Raw genomic sequence first — 15,827 nt, forward strand, 5'->3', positions numbered from 1 at the left:
CTTCACTGTCATTTCCAGCAATACAGGTGTTCACACAATTCTTAAAGATATCGTCGTCGCTTTGTTCTCCAGCGGTAGTTACGTCGTCGTCAATTTGAACGAAATCTTCGAAGCTTGGCATTAACATATTGGATTCGTGAGACACAAGCTTAGTCCATTCCTCGTTGTTAGGTCCAACTTCAACATCATTTTCCTCTGGCAGGTCTTGCTCATCTATACTTTTCCAAAATCCAGCTTTTTTGACGGCAACGTCACTGACTAAGTACCAGACTTTTCTAGCAAATTTCATAGCTAGAAGTAGGTTAATATCAGGGCTACTGTTTTCTTCCAGACTCGTAAGAATATGTTTAACGACTTCTCAGCGATAAAAGCGTTTAAAAGTATGAATGATGTCTTGATCTAATGGTTGAAGTTTACTAGTGGTATTAGTAGGTAAAAACATTACTTTTACGTTTGCAAGTGTTGGACGTATGGACAGCACAGTTTGTCAACTTTTTTCAACCAATCTTTAAATAATATTTTGGTAATCCAAGCCTTTGTATTATTGGCATAATCAACGGGTAGAGTCTTGACACCTTTAAAACATCTAGGTCGCTTTGATTTCCTGATGATGAGAAGTGGGAGTTTGTCCGTACTACTCATGTTTACCCACCGGAGAAGTGTAAGGCGTTCCTTGCTTTGATTCCCTCCATTTTTCGCCTTTAAACGTAAATGTTTTATCCGGAAGGCACTTAAAAACAAAGCAGTTTCATCCGCATTGTAAATATAGTCTGGTTCATACCCTTCTAAAAGATTCGGCAGATCTTCAGTCCACTGGTTGCACACACCTTGGTCCACAGATTTACTTTCTCCAGCTGCTTTTTTGAAAGCTATGTCATGACGCCTTTTAAAACCGTCTATCCAGCCGTTGCTAACAGAAAAGTTCTGGATTCCCAGTTTTGTAGCAAACTCTTTTGATTTCTCTTTCAACAAACGTCCATCTATGGGAATATTCTTATCGAGAGTTTGTTTTATCCATTCCAAATTCAGAAACTCTAGCCCTCTTAATATTTCCATGTCCATCAAAGCACTCAGACTTTATGGAGCCTTTTGATTTTATGATTTTATAGGTGGATTCTGGTAAATTAAACTCCCTCTGAATTTCATTTCGCGATTTTCCGGATTCAAACGCATTCACTATTTTAAGTTTATCACTTAATGACAGTACTTTAATTTTTCGTTTTGACTTGATGCAGAACAGAATTTTCCTTCGCAATTGATAACTATAAACTGAGTAAGTCCAACAAACAGGACGATACACAGGCACACGTGTCCATTTGAAAAGAATGCGATAAAATAACAACATTATTCAGTTCCACGAAATAGAATAGGTACAATATTGACGAGAATACAAAAACAATGGTAGGAAGTTCCACGAAAGTTAAGAATGAGTCATAAAATAGAACATGTTAAATTTTTGAGTCCTGGCATTGCTCTCACTTATAGAGTTTTCTCACTTATCCTGGTTTGACTGTATATATTTCTTTTTGAAACAATAATTCACAAAAATATATTATTTGGTTATTAGCCAGACAGATTAAAAAATAGCAAATCATTGAGTGATTACATCAGATTCCTCATAATAACTAAATATTGTTATCAATCTCAGGAATCACTAGTACGTTGCACCGTAAATGTGAAGTGGGTGCCGCTAGCACTAAGCGTAAATGTGGAGTGGTAGGGGGCATTCCAAGTGGCCCAACATCTACTATATTTGTTAATAACAATTATTGTAAACTGATTGTGTCTTATTATTTAATGGTGATTATTTATAATTGTAGTACTGCTGGGTATCTCAGAAGACGAAGATTGATAATTGGTAATTGCTTCCGCTATTCGTAATGCGTTGTCATTTTGATATTTAAGAGATTGATTCCGCTACTGTAGAAGATTGCCAGACACCAAGTTGTTTTAATGATAGCATATCACCTCCTGCATCAACTAACATAGTGGCTGATGATCTCCTGAAACAACGGCCGGTATATTGCTTTGGTTGCAGCAGCCCAAGATATTTCAAGCTCAAGTAATTTTACGTGGTGTATTACCGATTGTGTTTATCCTCACAACCTGTTTTATGCATTTTCCATTTCTGTAAATAAGAAATAAAGGAAGCATTCTCCGAAAAGGATTTAACGTTATGCTTGAGTCTCCAATCCATACATTTTTGATAGGTAATTTCGTACCTTTCTTTGGATTTCAGCGGTAACAAATTATGTGTGGCAGCTTGAGCTTTTTCTAAAATCTCCGGTGGAGTTCCCATAATTTCATCACTTCCACTACTATCAGACATTCTTAGATGAAGTTGAGAAAATGTTTGGATACAATCAAGAAATTGACAATATAAATAACACGACATGGGTGATTCCGTTCTAACTGTGATTTTTTGTATTCAAAATTTCAAGATTTTAAAATTTAACTTTTCTAACTTTTTTATGCATATTATTCATCTATTTTACTGTAAAAATAAAACTCTAAGAGGAATTTACTACAACTTCAAAGTATCACGAGCAAGACACAAATGTCGGATTTTGAGTTCCACGGTACTGACTCATTTATCCACGGTACTGACATGGTAACTTAAGATATTAAACAACAAGTGCATCAATTTTCCTCAGTTTGATCATAAACATTAGAATTTATAAGGTAATTAGTTTAAATCATTTGTTACGACAAAAAAAATTAATAATTTATCGGTAAATTCTAGGAATGGACATGACACGGTACTGACATTCAAGTGATGTAGTATAAGTTTTCTTTAAGTGGCAAGTTATATTGTATAAAAATAATGTTTAAATATCTTAAGAATTATTCAATTAACACAAAATTTTTATTAATTGATTATTAATTAATGACTAGTACAAAAAAACAATACAGGACATTGAATATCACAGTTAGAACGGAATCACCCACATTTATTTTCATAGCATGCTACTTAAGAAAACGTGTCCTATTTTTAAAGAAGTTGCATAATGTGATGCCATGCATCCAAGTTTTTATGTTTTTCAATTGACTAAATAGACCAAATAAAGTCTTACGTAAATAAAAATTTTATTGTAGTTTAATTAAACCAGGAAGTTTAAGTTTTCTTCTCAAAATGCACGTGCATGTTATTGTTAAATGTCATTTACAAGGAATGTAGAAAAAGTTTAAATTATCACAGTACCTGATACAAAACCTCATGTTCAACGTCGATTTACGATTATTGGTGCAATATCTGACAATAGATTAAACTTGGTAAACATTTATAAAAAATATAAAAACCAACGACCCACAAATGTCAAAACAGATCATTTTTTTTTGCAGTATAGAAATGGAAAATGCAAAAGCCAAGCTTTAGTTATCAATACCTTTTCAAAAATTCTCTCGCTTATCGCAACCTATTTGAATCTACGTAATCCAAAAAACTACACTGGGCATACAATTCGACGCTTTTCGGTGTCTCTATAATTCAACTAAAGAAGCACGGTGGGTGGAAATCCAACAAAGTTTCGGAGGGTTACGTAGTCGATTCAATAAAAAACAAAATGGATTCCGCAGTGAAAATTTTAACGGGAACAACTAGTTTAACTTCAAGCAACATTATAAATGTTTACGATCCTACGATCCAATAAGTACTAATACAACTATAGACGATGTTAGTAGTACCAATAGTGATGTAACTTCATCTTCACTTCAAATTAATATTGCTAACAGTTTAACTTTTAATATTGTTATTACAAAGTGAATATAGATAATAGTTTCAAGTCTACGGACGTAGAAAAAATTTTGTATGAAGCTCGTGAGGTCATGCCACCCTACTCGTGAAAAAAAGTACTACTTTACTCATTTGTTGCATAAATAACTAATATAGGGTGTTATTTATATTCTTATTTTTCCAATATGATACAAATGTTACATTTTAATATCGAATACGTACACACTGATGATTAGATAAAAAATATGCTGCGCAAAATCAATGTATTTGCTCAAATAAGAAATTTAATGATTATGATAGTTGTAAAATGAATAATTTTCTATAATAATACAAAAAGTTTTTATCAATTCCATTGTATTGAATGCGCTATCTGTTAATAATTATTATTATCTTCATTGTCAGATTCTGGATAACCGATATCATCCTTGATGAGATAGGATAATATCTGTACGTCTACAAATATTATAAATCATGTTCAGTTTGTATTAGACTTCAATGTCGATCGTCAGATAGTGCATTAATTGTATTTACAAAATTATAGGTATAAAGAAGTAAGTAAATCATAAGTATAACTTAACTAAACTTTGCAAACAGTAAGGGTTTTCCGAAACAAAAACGAATTCCTTTGAAAAAAAAATGGATTTTATGACGTAACTAATCGTATCTTTGTGTTTTCATAGCTCAACTTGACGTGAGTATCAGCCATGGTGATTACTGAAGAGTGAGAATGGAAATACATTTATAGAGAAACTTCACATGCGGTCGCTTTTTTGAAATTTCTCCTGTTATTGTTCTATCTCGTTGAAGTAGGCTCTTTCCTTGCAATCCACTCTATTGTCTGTTTTTTTCCTTTTCAGAAACTTTAGTCGTGGATCTACAATCATAAATCGACTAATTTTGATAAAACCGCGTCAATAATGCCTGGAAAATATTCACTCCAATGAGCTTTTGCTCCGTAAAGAGGAAACGCAGCACCTAACGCGCGAATAGCTTACGCAAACATGTTTATTCAATCAGTATATGGTAAAGGCGTTCTTCTGATATGCTGATAGCCTCTTTGATCATTCTTCCTTTAATACTTCAGATGTCTAGCACCATTTGGTGAACTTTTTCGAAGATACAGCTAGTTTGCTGCAGTTATGGGCCCTTCAGAATGTTTAAATGAGTTATTCTACTTATCAAACAATGATAATAATCCAATCAAAGTAATTCTAGCTTGTTTATCAACAACAGAAGAAAATTTTAATGATACAAAATAAAACATCACCAATCTGATTGTCATTGAACAGTATATTCATATTCTGGTGGCCAATACGATCATATATCTTCAAATAGTTTATCAAACAGATCAGTTTCTTTATGTCTTTGCCTCCAGATGAACTTGTATAAGTAGGAGTTCAACACGTTTCTGCTTGTCCCGTCTTTTTTGTTGCTGCTGCCCACAGTGAGTCGATGATCTGCGTATAGGCACCAGCAACTGGTTCCACAATGTTTTCTGTATGACTAATACTGAGAGATGATATTTTTCATGATGGATCACTTATATGATTATCAAAAAGAGACTAAGTGTTCATATCTTATCAGATAACTCTAGTCGAATGATCGATTTCTGTTTTTTTTTTATTTCTTGTCGTAGAATTATGATATCGATTGGTCTAATGAATGTTTTTGAATTTTTTTGAAAAAGACAAAGCGTGTATAAATACTATCCACTTTGTTTGTCTTCCGAGATTCACGTTATTTCATTTTAAATACGAGGTATATTCACAATGTAAGTTTCGTTACTAGCAATTGGAAGAAATTCACGTCATTTTCAAATCACTGCTGCCTTAATTGAAAACGTCTTCGTGAAATCATATTTCTGATTTGTTCTCTAAATGTAAAGAGAGTTGTACTAGCAAATCGGCAAATTTATGAGGTTTGCGGAATAATATGAGTAATTCTATGATTGAAAAATTTCATTACAATGAAGAATGTGTTCAAGTTTACGATAGATTCCCGTTTTTGGTTACTGCTGAACTGGTTTACGCAATTGAAGACAAGCCAAAGCATAATCATAAATTTACAATCAGTACGCTTGCTATAGAATGTCCACAAACTTGATAATCACTAATTTATGAAAGTGTAATTGAAATTCTTAAAAGTTCGATCACTTTTGTAATTTTTACTGAATAATAAAAAAAACAATGGATGGGCAGTGCACTTCAGTTTTTGACACGCTACAATGAAGAAAATGAGTTTTTTTTTATTTAGTATAGTCATGGGGGATGAAACGACACCCCAAAAACTAAACATCAATAAATGGAATGGAGGCAAACTTCGTCCCCAACGAAAGTGAAGCCTAAGCAAATCTTGACATCTCTCAAATTCATATTCACCGTTTTTTTGGGACAATTTTGAGGATTTCTTACCACGAGGTTCAATAATCAATGCACATGTTGTTCACTCGAGATTGTTAAAAAATATATAACAAACGCCGAGGATAACTGTCAGAAAGTGTTATTCTTTCCTAAGATAATGCACGACCTCACTCTGCGAACGTTACAAAAAAACTCCTACAGGAATTTCGTTGAAACGTGTTTGATCATCCTTCATATAGCCCAGACCTGACTTCCATTTCTTCTTACTTACTTACCTAAAATATTTCATTGGTGGTCAACACTTCAACGATGATGACGAGCTGATGTTACCACATGGTTGAAAAACAGGCGGCCTATAAAAACTTCTGAAGGTACATATGTAGAAAATTAGTTTAACAATTGTAGATTTTTGTAAAATAAATATTTTTCTGTATTTGTTCACTTTTGTTTATAAAACCAAACGGAACTTACTTTGCGGATATACATCGTATTCACAATTATTTCGATTGTATATTATTGCTATTGAACATTTTTGAGTAAAAATAGAACACATGCGTGTTTAATATAAGCAAGTGTTTCATTTACTAAATTAACTTAGAGTGAGAACTGATAGGGAGCCAAAAATGCAGCACGTGGTTTAAGTTGAGCCGACTACTTTCGAAAGTTTTAATTGTTTTTATTGTCAAATGCCGCATTAAGCGGTGAATTTGGATTATGTGCAATTACATATCTACAAATTTGAAACGATCTTCCTTCTTCGATTATTATTTATAAGAAAATGGCAGCAACTTAAATTGAATGTTTATTACAGTTTGCAATGGGGGAGCAGAAGAAATATAATTTAAACGAAACAAATAATAATAAGAAGGATCCACTAGATGTGTGAGTTGAAATTTTCTTTTAAATTTACTTTATTTCATTTATTCTTTACTTTAAATGATAAGATTACAGCACGACGGTGTAAGTGTAAAAAATACTTTGAATCAATTTATTAAAGGCATATTATAAATCTAATAATGAAAAATGGTTTTGATGTCCTGATCGATTTGAAGATATTTAACAGAATATTCAAATCATTTAACAAATTTTAAGTTTGGTTTAAGTCGTTTAAGATCGTATCCAATCCTCTTTCGGCTTTTCGATTATTTAAAGTTGAAATACGTTCGCTCCAACGACTATAAGAGGAAGCTATTTATTGTAGGAGGATGGTCTCAGAAGTACCTGGCCCAACAAAGAAAACACAAGAATTTTGTAAAAAAATATATTTATTTTTAAACGTAATCTCATTTTAGTTCCATACACTCTTCCAGCGATGTTCAATAAGTTCGATACCTTTTTTATAATAAGAATCCTCAAGCTCCTCAAAATAGTCATTAACTTCCAAAATCACCTCTTCATTGTTGACAGATCTTTGACCATCGAGCCATTTTTTCTAGTCTTGGAACAGAAAATAATCGGAGAGAGCTAAATCTGGTGCATGAGGTAGCAATTCAAACTTTGATTCATTAATTTTGGCTTTTGTAATAACGGATGTGTGTCTTGATCAAACACTTTCTTCTTAATTAAATGCGGCCGTTTTTGCTTGATTTCGTCGTCGCTCAAATACTGCAAATAAGTTGATGAAAACATCTTCACGATGCTGTTTCTATTGTGAGCAAACGCGGCACCCATCATGCGTACAACTTTCTCTTGTCCAAATTTTCACTTAGTATACGATGTACCGCACTTTTTGAAATGTCTGCCAGCTCACCCACTTCACGATCATACAGTACCGCTATGATTTTTTTCATTTTTGGAGTCACCTCATTTGGTCTTCGTTTAAACTCTGCTACCCAATATTTCACAGTTGATTGTGTACTTTCTAATACAACGGTACTTTTCAAGAAGTGCCATCTCTAGGTCAGGCCAGGTACTTCTGAGAAAAATACTTCAAATAATTTTGTCTTAATCACATTTTTTATAACAATTGTTGATTCATATACATTTGCAGAAAATTTGTTAAAGGCACAGAAGAACCGACAAAACCAAAAGATGTATCATATCTTCGTATGGTAAGTATTCATATTGTTAAATAAATATAAAGAATTTGATTATCAATCTTTTCTGTCTTGTTATATGGTTGATTTTTCTACTCAATCCACTCAATAAATAAAAGAATCCAATTCCCGGCTGCTCTAGTCGTCAGATTTAATACAAGTAATTAATATTAGTAAAAGAAATATAAATCAAATGGAAAGCATCTAAAAAATATTTCGCGAATTGACTCAATCTAATCATGTTCAGTTATATCCAAACATCCTAAGGACCAAGTCCTCCTAACGTGTCTACTCCTTGGTCATACATCTATTCGATACTAAACGGAAACCAAATACCTACAAATTAACTTTTTCTTCTCTAGAACTCTTCATGCCTCTTCGAGTGTCAAAGCATTGAGATTTTAGATTGCATTTTCTTTTCATCCATTTTTTCCACTCTTCCGATCCAATGCTACTTCATTCATGTGTTATATCATTTTCCCTTGTCTTTCCCTTTCTCATGCTACTTGTAGTCAAATATTCCTAGATCTTCCTTTCCTTCTTGTCTTTTTGTTTTTGTCACTTTTATTATTAGACTTAAGGGTGCTACTGCCATGTGTCCGTACCAGTTTCAGCATCTATTTCGTTTCCTGTTTAAGCTTCTCTAAAATAACTTCATTTCTTATCCTATCCATCCTGGATTTCCCTACTATTTTCCTCAATTGCTGCTACTATTTTACTCTGTATCTTTTTGTTCATTATTCATGTTTCACAACCATACATTAGCGTGGGTAAATACAACATTATCAGCATTAAATATTAAAATTTTTTGAGAGTTGGAATTTCCAAAGTAAACAAATTGCACGCTTTCGTCATCCATGGTGTAGTGTTTATCTTTTATCGAGATTATTGGGTACTATACCAAGTGTTTGTCTAGCTTTTGTTAGTCAAACTTTTACAAATGATTGCATCATTATTGCACTGATGATTTTTTTAGTTCTCATTCGCCAATAAACTTGATAAATGTCTCATGACATTGGGTCTATTGTCTGCTACAGCTACTGGAATAATACAACCTCTTAATACCATCTTGTTTGGTAAGCTAACAGGAGATATTATTGAATATGCTGAAACATTGTACAATATGACTATGACACCGGATGAAAGGAATAAGGCAGAGGAAAAATTTTTCGACGGTATACGGTATTTTGCATCAATGAATTCCTTAATCGGAGTTGGGATGTTCATTTTCAGTTATTTGGCTACGGTGTCATTTAATTACAGCGCCACTAGACAGGTAAGTGATTACAAAAAAACTGATTTCTACGATCGTTTCACAATTAACAGTGTAATTATTAAAATTAAACTTACTGCGTTTTGATAAATTTCATTTTCAACTTTTTTATTATTATATGATCTATATAGAATTGTCTCTTTGCACTCGCAGTAAACTTCACGACGTATTAACATGTTACTGATTACTCCTTTGAGCCCTTATTCCACCTCGCTAAATTCAAACGTCCCAAATCATTCAGTAACTGAATAAGTAAAGATACATAGCGTTTATAAAGTTGGGATACTAATTAGCATCCTAAGGCCGAATACACACGGATCAACTTAAAAGAAACTCATTTCTGACGCAAATCACTAACCAGTTTGCAATGAGTAACAACCTTTGTATTTAAATGGGGAGCTACAGATGGGGCAACTGGTTGCCAACCAGTCGGCAACCGGTTTGAAGAAACGTGACCTGTAGCTGTAGCTGTAGCGTGGTATATAGCTTTTTGGTCTTAAAGAAAGCTAAAAGTCTTTGTGAAGCTGCTTTGGCTAAATAGGCCACGTGACTATGACAGTAAAAATTGGTTTCAAGCCCAATTTGCGCTAACTGTGATATTTTATATCCAGACAGAATCAAATCATGAGCTACAGTGCTAGCCTAGGTCTTTGCTGCGTTAAGTTCTATTAGATTGCTTCCACCCCCACTCCAGAACGGATTTGGGTAGTAGCCGGGTTTGTGAAGCTATAGATTTGCAGTTTTGTCGAGTAGAGTATAGGAGAAAGAGAGTAGGTGACAAGATTTATCACTGGGGAACAACAGCGTTAACCACAAACCTTCTTAAGTATGTCCATGGATAGCGACCTGAATGGATCGGTCTTTTAGAAAGCTACTAAGCCAGTCGATACGTGAGGACGACAAACCGTACGATTTCAATTTATTTATTTATTTGTCATGCCCAACCTTGTCAAAAGCCTTCGATATAACAGTGCGATTGTTCTGGATTCTTCATAGCTTGAGTCCCTACGTTGGTGACATAGGTCAGGAAGTCCCTGATGTTTGCAGAATCAAGATTTGTTAGTTAACGACTTTCTCCATGACCTTGGCAATGGTTTGAACTAAAGCAATCGAACGGTAGTTATTGGGAACCGTCTTTTTTGGTAGAGGTTGAGCCTGAGCAGTTCTCAAATCTGCAGGGAAGTGTTGATAAGGATAAAAATATAATTAACAACCCTTGTATATAATGTAAAATAAAGCGACATGCTTGTTTAATACATTTTCAATGATTGTTGACTACTTTATTGGGGCATAATAAGCATTTATTAATATGGAGAGGGAGAATTTTTTTATTTAATATAATCTCACTTTAATCTATTACTTTTTCTAGATATTTCGAATAAGATCGGCTTATCTTAAAGCTATTCTAAATCAAGATGTCGGTTGGTATGATGTCAATCAAACTGGAGATTTTTCTAGCAGAATTGCTGAGTAAGTTTCTCTATTATAACCTCCTATAAAACGACTAGAAACCCTTACGATAGACTTTTCTGTACAAATATTTAAACTTTCGAAACAAAATTACACGAGCCGCACTTACATTTTTTACCTTGATCGATAAATGTTTGTATAAATAAGTAACAAACAAAAATTATTATTTTAACAAATACTTGATAAACCGAAACAAAAACACAGTGAATAAATTTACAATTAGAAGTGTTATGGCAATGAGCTTCTGTTGGGTCCTTTTTTAGTGTCAAACCGTGACGAGCCAAGTTCCCGAGCTTCCATTTGCCCTGAGAGCGCTCCTCTATCTGCAAAATGCTCTGAAGGAACCTCTTCACATGTTCATCGCTCACAGTTCTCAAACTCCCTGGAAAAATCCAGGTGTGAGTCCAAGAAATGAATCTTGTTGCTACTCAATGCTTGATAAGACATCTCGCTAATAAATTCTTTGTGCTTATCACTATTATTACCTTTAAAATTTGCAATAATGTTTTTAGAAGATATCTTTTATCGGCTCCCTAATTTGAGATCCAACGGAAATACTCTCTTTTATCTTTACGTTAAATATTTTAGAAAATATACAAAAATCCGCATCCACTACTATTCATCGCCTCAACAATTTATTTAATAAGGCCTAATTAATGTGTGTAATGTATAAAATGAACATTGAACGGCTCTTTAAGAGGTTAATATTTCACATTTTTTGTCTACGGTTTTGATATTCGCGTAAACCATACTTTTCCATGATAAGGGTTGCTTTTCTGCCGATTATTCCATTCACAACAAAAAACTGCAGCTAAAATATGAGTAACAGGGCAAGAATATTCACTATATTTGATTTTAATACACTCAATGAAATCTAAGGTCAATCTAAGTTCGTGTTGATGTTATTAATGGCCAAAGATATTCTACCCAGACATTTACGAAAATGAATGCTGAGTCCATAAAGTACGAGGCGTATGAAATGATTTATATTCCACTAAAGCTTTTATTTTGTTTTCAAACTGTAGATTTAATACCACTGTCAACTGTAATTCATATATTTTTTAGTGATCTCTTCAAGTTTGAAGATGGTATTGGAGAAAAAGTACCCATATTTATGACATTTCAGGTGGTATTTATCACATCTTTAATAATAGCTCTCACTAAAGGTTGGGAACTAGCATTGATATGTTTGACCTCGCTACCAGCAACGTTAATAGCTTTAGGTATCGTGGGATTGGTAAGTAAATCAAAAATTTCGTTTCTCCAAGCTTCTATTTTTATATTCTCATATTATCTGCCCTATTTTCGTCTTCCTGTAGTACTTTACGTACTATAAGCAACTTTATATATTAACATTAACTTCATAAAACTTTACGGCTACCTTCGTCTTCTCCCATTTCCTAGATGGACCATCAAGCTGCTTGATCAAACCCTTCAACTTTTATAATCAAGTTCCATTTGACTTTTTTAAAAGATAGACACTTGATTACACTCCACCTAGTCGGACAAAAACTTCGTATCACCACCAAAGCTTAATTTAAGCGTAAAACAATCGTAATTTCAGCTTTTGGTCAATGCGTTACGTTTTATCTTTTAGTTAACAACAAAATTAGCTAAGAATGAATTGGAAGCTTATGGTATAGCGGGATCCATAGCAAACGAAACATTATCATTGATACGAACCGTAACTGCCTTCGGCGGACAACAAAAAGAAATAGAGAGATATAACAAAAATTTAATATTCGCCAGAAAGAATAATATCAGAAGATCTATGTTCGGGGCGATAGGATTCGGTCTTCTTTGGTTGATGATATACTCTAGCTACGCCCTTGCTTTCTGGTATGGTGTAAAATTAGTTTTAAGAGATAGAAATGAATCTGATCCAGTTTATACACCACAAAATATGGTCACGGTAAGCGTTTTAACACTAATTTCAATGTAGCAAGAAAGTTAATTAACAATATGTTTTATAAATGAAATACTTTGTACAGAGTGTCCCATAGCATTAGGATTCCGAAAACTGTTATAGATGTAATCGGATTACAAATATTTTCTTTAAATTTTGAGATGATTGGGAACTAGTGATTTTTTTTTGTATAGAAATATCAGAAAACAGTTGTTATTATTTTTTTATCATCTTCAATATCATGTCATTCAATATTTTATTTTCGGTTTTCCACATTTATCATTAACTCAATAACGATACGAATTTATTTTACTAATTTACGAATCTGTTAGTTCATTGTGACTACCATCACATATAGGTTAAGTTAGCATTTGTTTCGCACCCAAAAAGTCATCATCAATCTTCTAATATAGTCACAGCTGATTGAAATACAAGTTTTTCAAAACTGGGATGTAACGAAATAAAAACAAACTTGTAGATACTGAAAGACATAAGGAATAATTCAAAATTATGATAGCATATCAATAAAAACTAGAAAACATCAAAAACATTTGAAAACCATTTCAGCAAGATCACAAAATTAATATCTTGATACAGCTTTTTACACAATATGCAACTTAACGCCCACAACAGTTGTAACATTCTGAATCTTGTGGTTGTTGTGTTTTTTGCTCCGATTATTTCACTTTTTTATACCTCAGACGGACACATACACCATGAGTTGATACCACACTAAGAAACAAAACCACAATCCCAGCCCTGCAGAGGAAATTTCATCTTATATCAGAGTTATTTCTGAAATTAACTGTATCTTACATAGAAATGTCCCTATCCCTCCCAAAAACTAACCAACATTCGCGAAAAACCTTAGAAATAGTTGTGGACATCAAATTCTTCTTTCTAAAATAGTAACCGATGATATATAAAGTTACTTTTGATTCGAGAAAGGTGACTGAGACGCTATATATTTTGGTATTTAAGTAAAAGTGATATAGCGTCACCCTCCTATACCATTTTCGTGAAAAAGTATGTGACAATTTTCAAATTAAAAGTAACTTAGTACGAGGATTGTCTATTAAGTATTACAAAAAATGAAACAGAAGCAAAAAAGTATTTTATTCACTCTGAAGCTGATATCGACAAAAAATGGTTTTGAAAGTCTTCAATAGCTTCTTGAGGTCATGAATATCGCTCTCCCTGCATCTTTTGTTTGACAGTGGGGAACAAAAAAAGTCATTAGGTAATAAATCGGGTAAATACGAGCAATGAAACATTAATTTGATGTTATTCTCATTCAAATATTCAGTTGTTTGACGTGCTTTATGAGAGCTGGCATGCGGAATCCACGTTAAGTTTTGGTTTGAGCACCGTATATATTCGGTGCGTTTTGTGATATTATTAATAATTAATTTTTATTTTAGGTGTTTTTTAGCGTCATGACAGGTTCGATGAATTTTGGAATAGCGTCACCTTATATAGAAGCTTTCGGAATATCTAAAGCTGCAGCTGCTAAAATATTTAGTGTCATTAATCACGCTCCTACGATTAACGCATCTAAAGGAAAAGGAAAAAAACTTAATTCCCTTCGAGGAAATGTCCAATTCAAGAATGTTAACTTTTCTTATCCTTCAAGAAAAGATGTACCTGTACGTGTCAATATTGTTTGGTTTGTAAAACTTTTATAATTTGGTCTTACTGCATTTGTTCATTAAAAAGAAAAACATTCATCAGGTGGATTGAACAGTTCGTGCCTTGGTAGCAAATAAAAAATATAAAATTGAAGGGCGCGACACATTTTACGTAGTGTAGTGATTTGATGCTGGCGCTCAGGTCATCTACTTTTGTGGGATTTTGAGGATACAAAGGAAACGAGCTCAAAGAACCACAAAATGGCGGAAGTCGGCTCGAACGGAAAGTCTTGTTGTGTGTCTGTTGGAATTATGAAATTTTTCTTGGTGGTCAACTATCAATGCCGAGGTATATGGGGGATAAGTTTATAGAATTAGACAATGGTAAACTACTTACTAAGAAGGTTACGCCGAATGGTAGTATTAGTAGTAATATGGAACTCCGACCACATCTGGGATTTAGTCCGGACCTTCAATCATCAGATTACTATTCATTTAGATCCATTGCAAAATTTTTGCATGGGAAAATATATGATTCCAAAGAGATATTGAACATGAGATGCGACAATTTTTTTAATCTGATGACAAAGAATTGTTTTACCAAGGGCTCGATACGTTGGGTTAAATCCAAGAGTACGGTGAACTTTTCATTCCACCTATTATGGATAGAATCTTGTAAATTATTAATTTATCAGTTGACAATATACTTATATTTAAGATCTTCAAACAACTGTCTCTTAATATTGATGCTGGTGAAACCGTGGCACTCGTTGGTACTTCTGGTTGCGGAAAATCCACAGTAATTCAGCTCATTCAACGACTCTATGACGCAGATTCTGGAGAGGTACGTATGACATTTCTAACAGTTGCAGAAGGAATTTAGCTCCCAATAAAATATGCTGCTAAAAGCTCCAAAGCGGTGGAAATTCTTCAACTGTACCAATAACATTTACAGCTTCTAAATATATATCTAAGTAATAATACTTTTTAGGTTATGATAGATGGTACACCGATCAAAGATTTCGATTTAACATGGTTGAGAAGTCAAATGGGTGTTGTGGGTCAAGAACCGGTTCTTTTCGGTACTACAATCTCGGAAAACATTAAATACGGAAAAGAAGGAGCGACAGATGATGAAGTTGTAACAGCAGCGAAAAAGGCGAACGCTCACAACTTTATTCAATTGTTACCGAATGGATACAATACCTTGGTAGGAGAAAAGGGTGCCCAACTTTCTGGTGGACAAAAACAGAGAATAGCTATCGCCAGAGCTTTGATACGTGAACCCACTTTATTACTATTGGACGAAGCTACTTCGGCTTTGGATAATACCAGCGAAGCTAAAGTTCAAGCCGCTTTAGATGCTGTAAGTAAAATTTTATTGCAATTTAGTATATTTTAGAAATATTCGTCGAAATAGA

At 33.6% G+C, this 15,827-nt stretch overlaps 1 protein-coding gene and 1 long non-coding RNA gene across 2 annotated transcripts in view; one reads left to right on the forward strand and one right to left on the reverse strand.

Moving 5' to 3' along the window:
* On the reverse strand, window positions 1-6,679 carry LOC130904106 (uncharacterized). The gene is made up of 3 exons (XR_009060814.1): window positions 6,565-6,679; window positions 6,369-6,458; window positions 1-2,003 (listed from the first exon to the last, which is right to left on the reverse strand). It is a non-coding gene; the product is annotated as an uncharacterized LOC130904106 (long non-coding RNA).
* Window positions 4,205-15,827, forward strand: part of LOC130904104 (ATP-dependent translocase ABCB1-like) — a 23,918-nt gene continuing 12,295 nt past the window's right edge. Inside the window, exons 1-10 of the mRNA XM_057816664.1 lie at window positions 4,205-4,284; window positions 6,905-6,975; window positions 8,084-8,144; window positions 9,106-9,405; window positions 10,772-10,872; window positions 11,938-12,109; window positions 12,470-12,784; window positions 14,200-14,424; window positions 15,125-15,250; window positions 15,398-15,772. Coding sequence (XP_057672647.1) covers window positions 6,911-6,975; window positions 8,084-8,144; window positions 9,106-9,405; window positions 10,772-10,872; window positions 11,938-12,109; window positions 12,470-12,784; window positions 14,200-14,424; window positions 15,125-15,250; window positions 15,398-15,772 — 1,740 coding nt within the window. The 5' untranslated portion in view covers window positions 4,205-4,284; window positions 6,905-6,910. The remainder of the gene's footprint in view (window positions 4,285-6,904; window positions 6,976-8,083; window positions 8,145-9,105; window positions 9,406-10,771; window positions 10,873-11,937; window positions 12,110-12,469; window positions 12,785-14,199; window positions 14,425-15,124; window positions 15,251-15,397; window positions 15,773-15,827) is intronic.

This window comes from Diorhabda carinulata, chromosome 2 (assembly GCF_026250575.1).
Source record: "Diorhabda carinulata isolate Delta chromosome 2, icDioCari1.1, whole genome shotgun sequence".
Classification (NCBI taxonomy): domain Eukaryota; kingdom Metazoa; phylum Arthropoda; class Insecta; order Coleoptera; family Chrysomelidae; genus Diorhabda; species Diorhabda carinulata.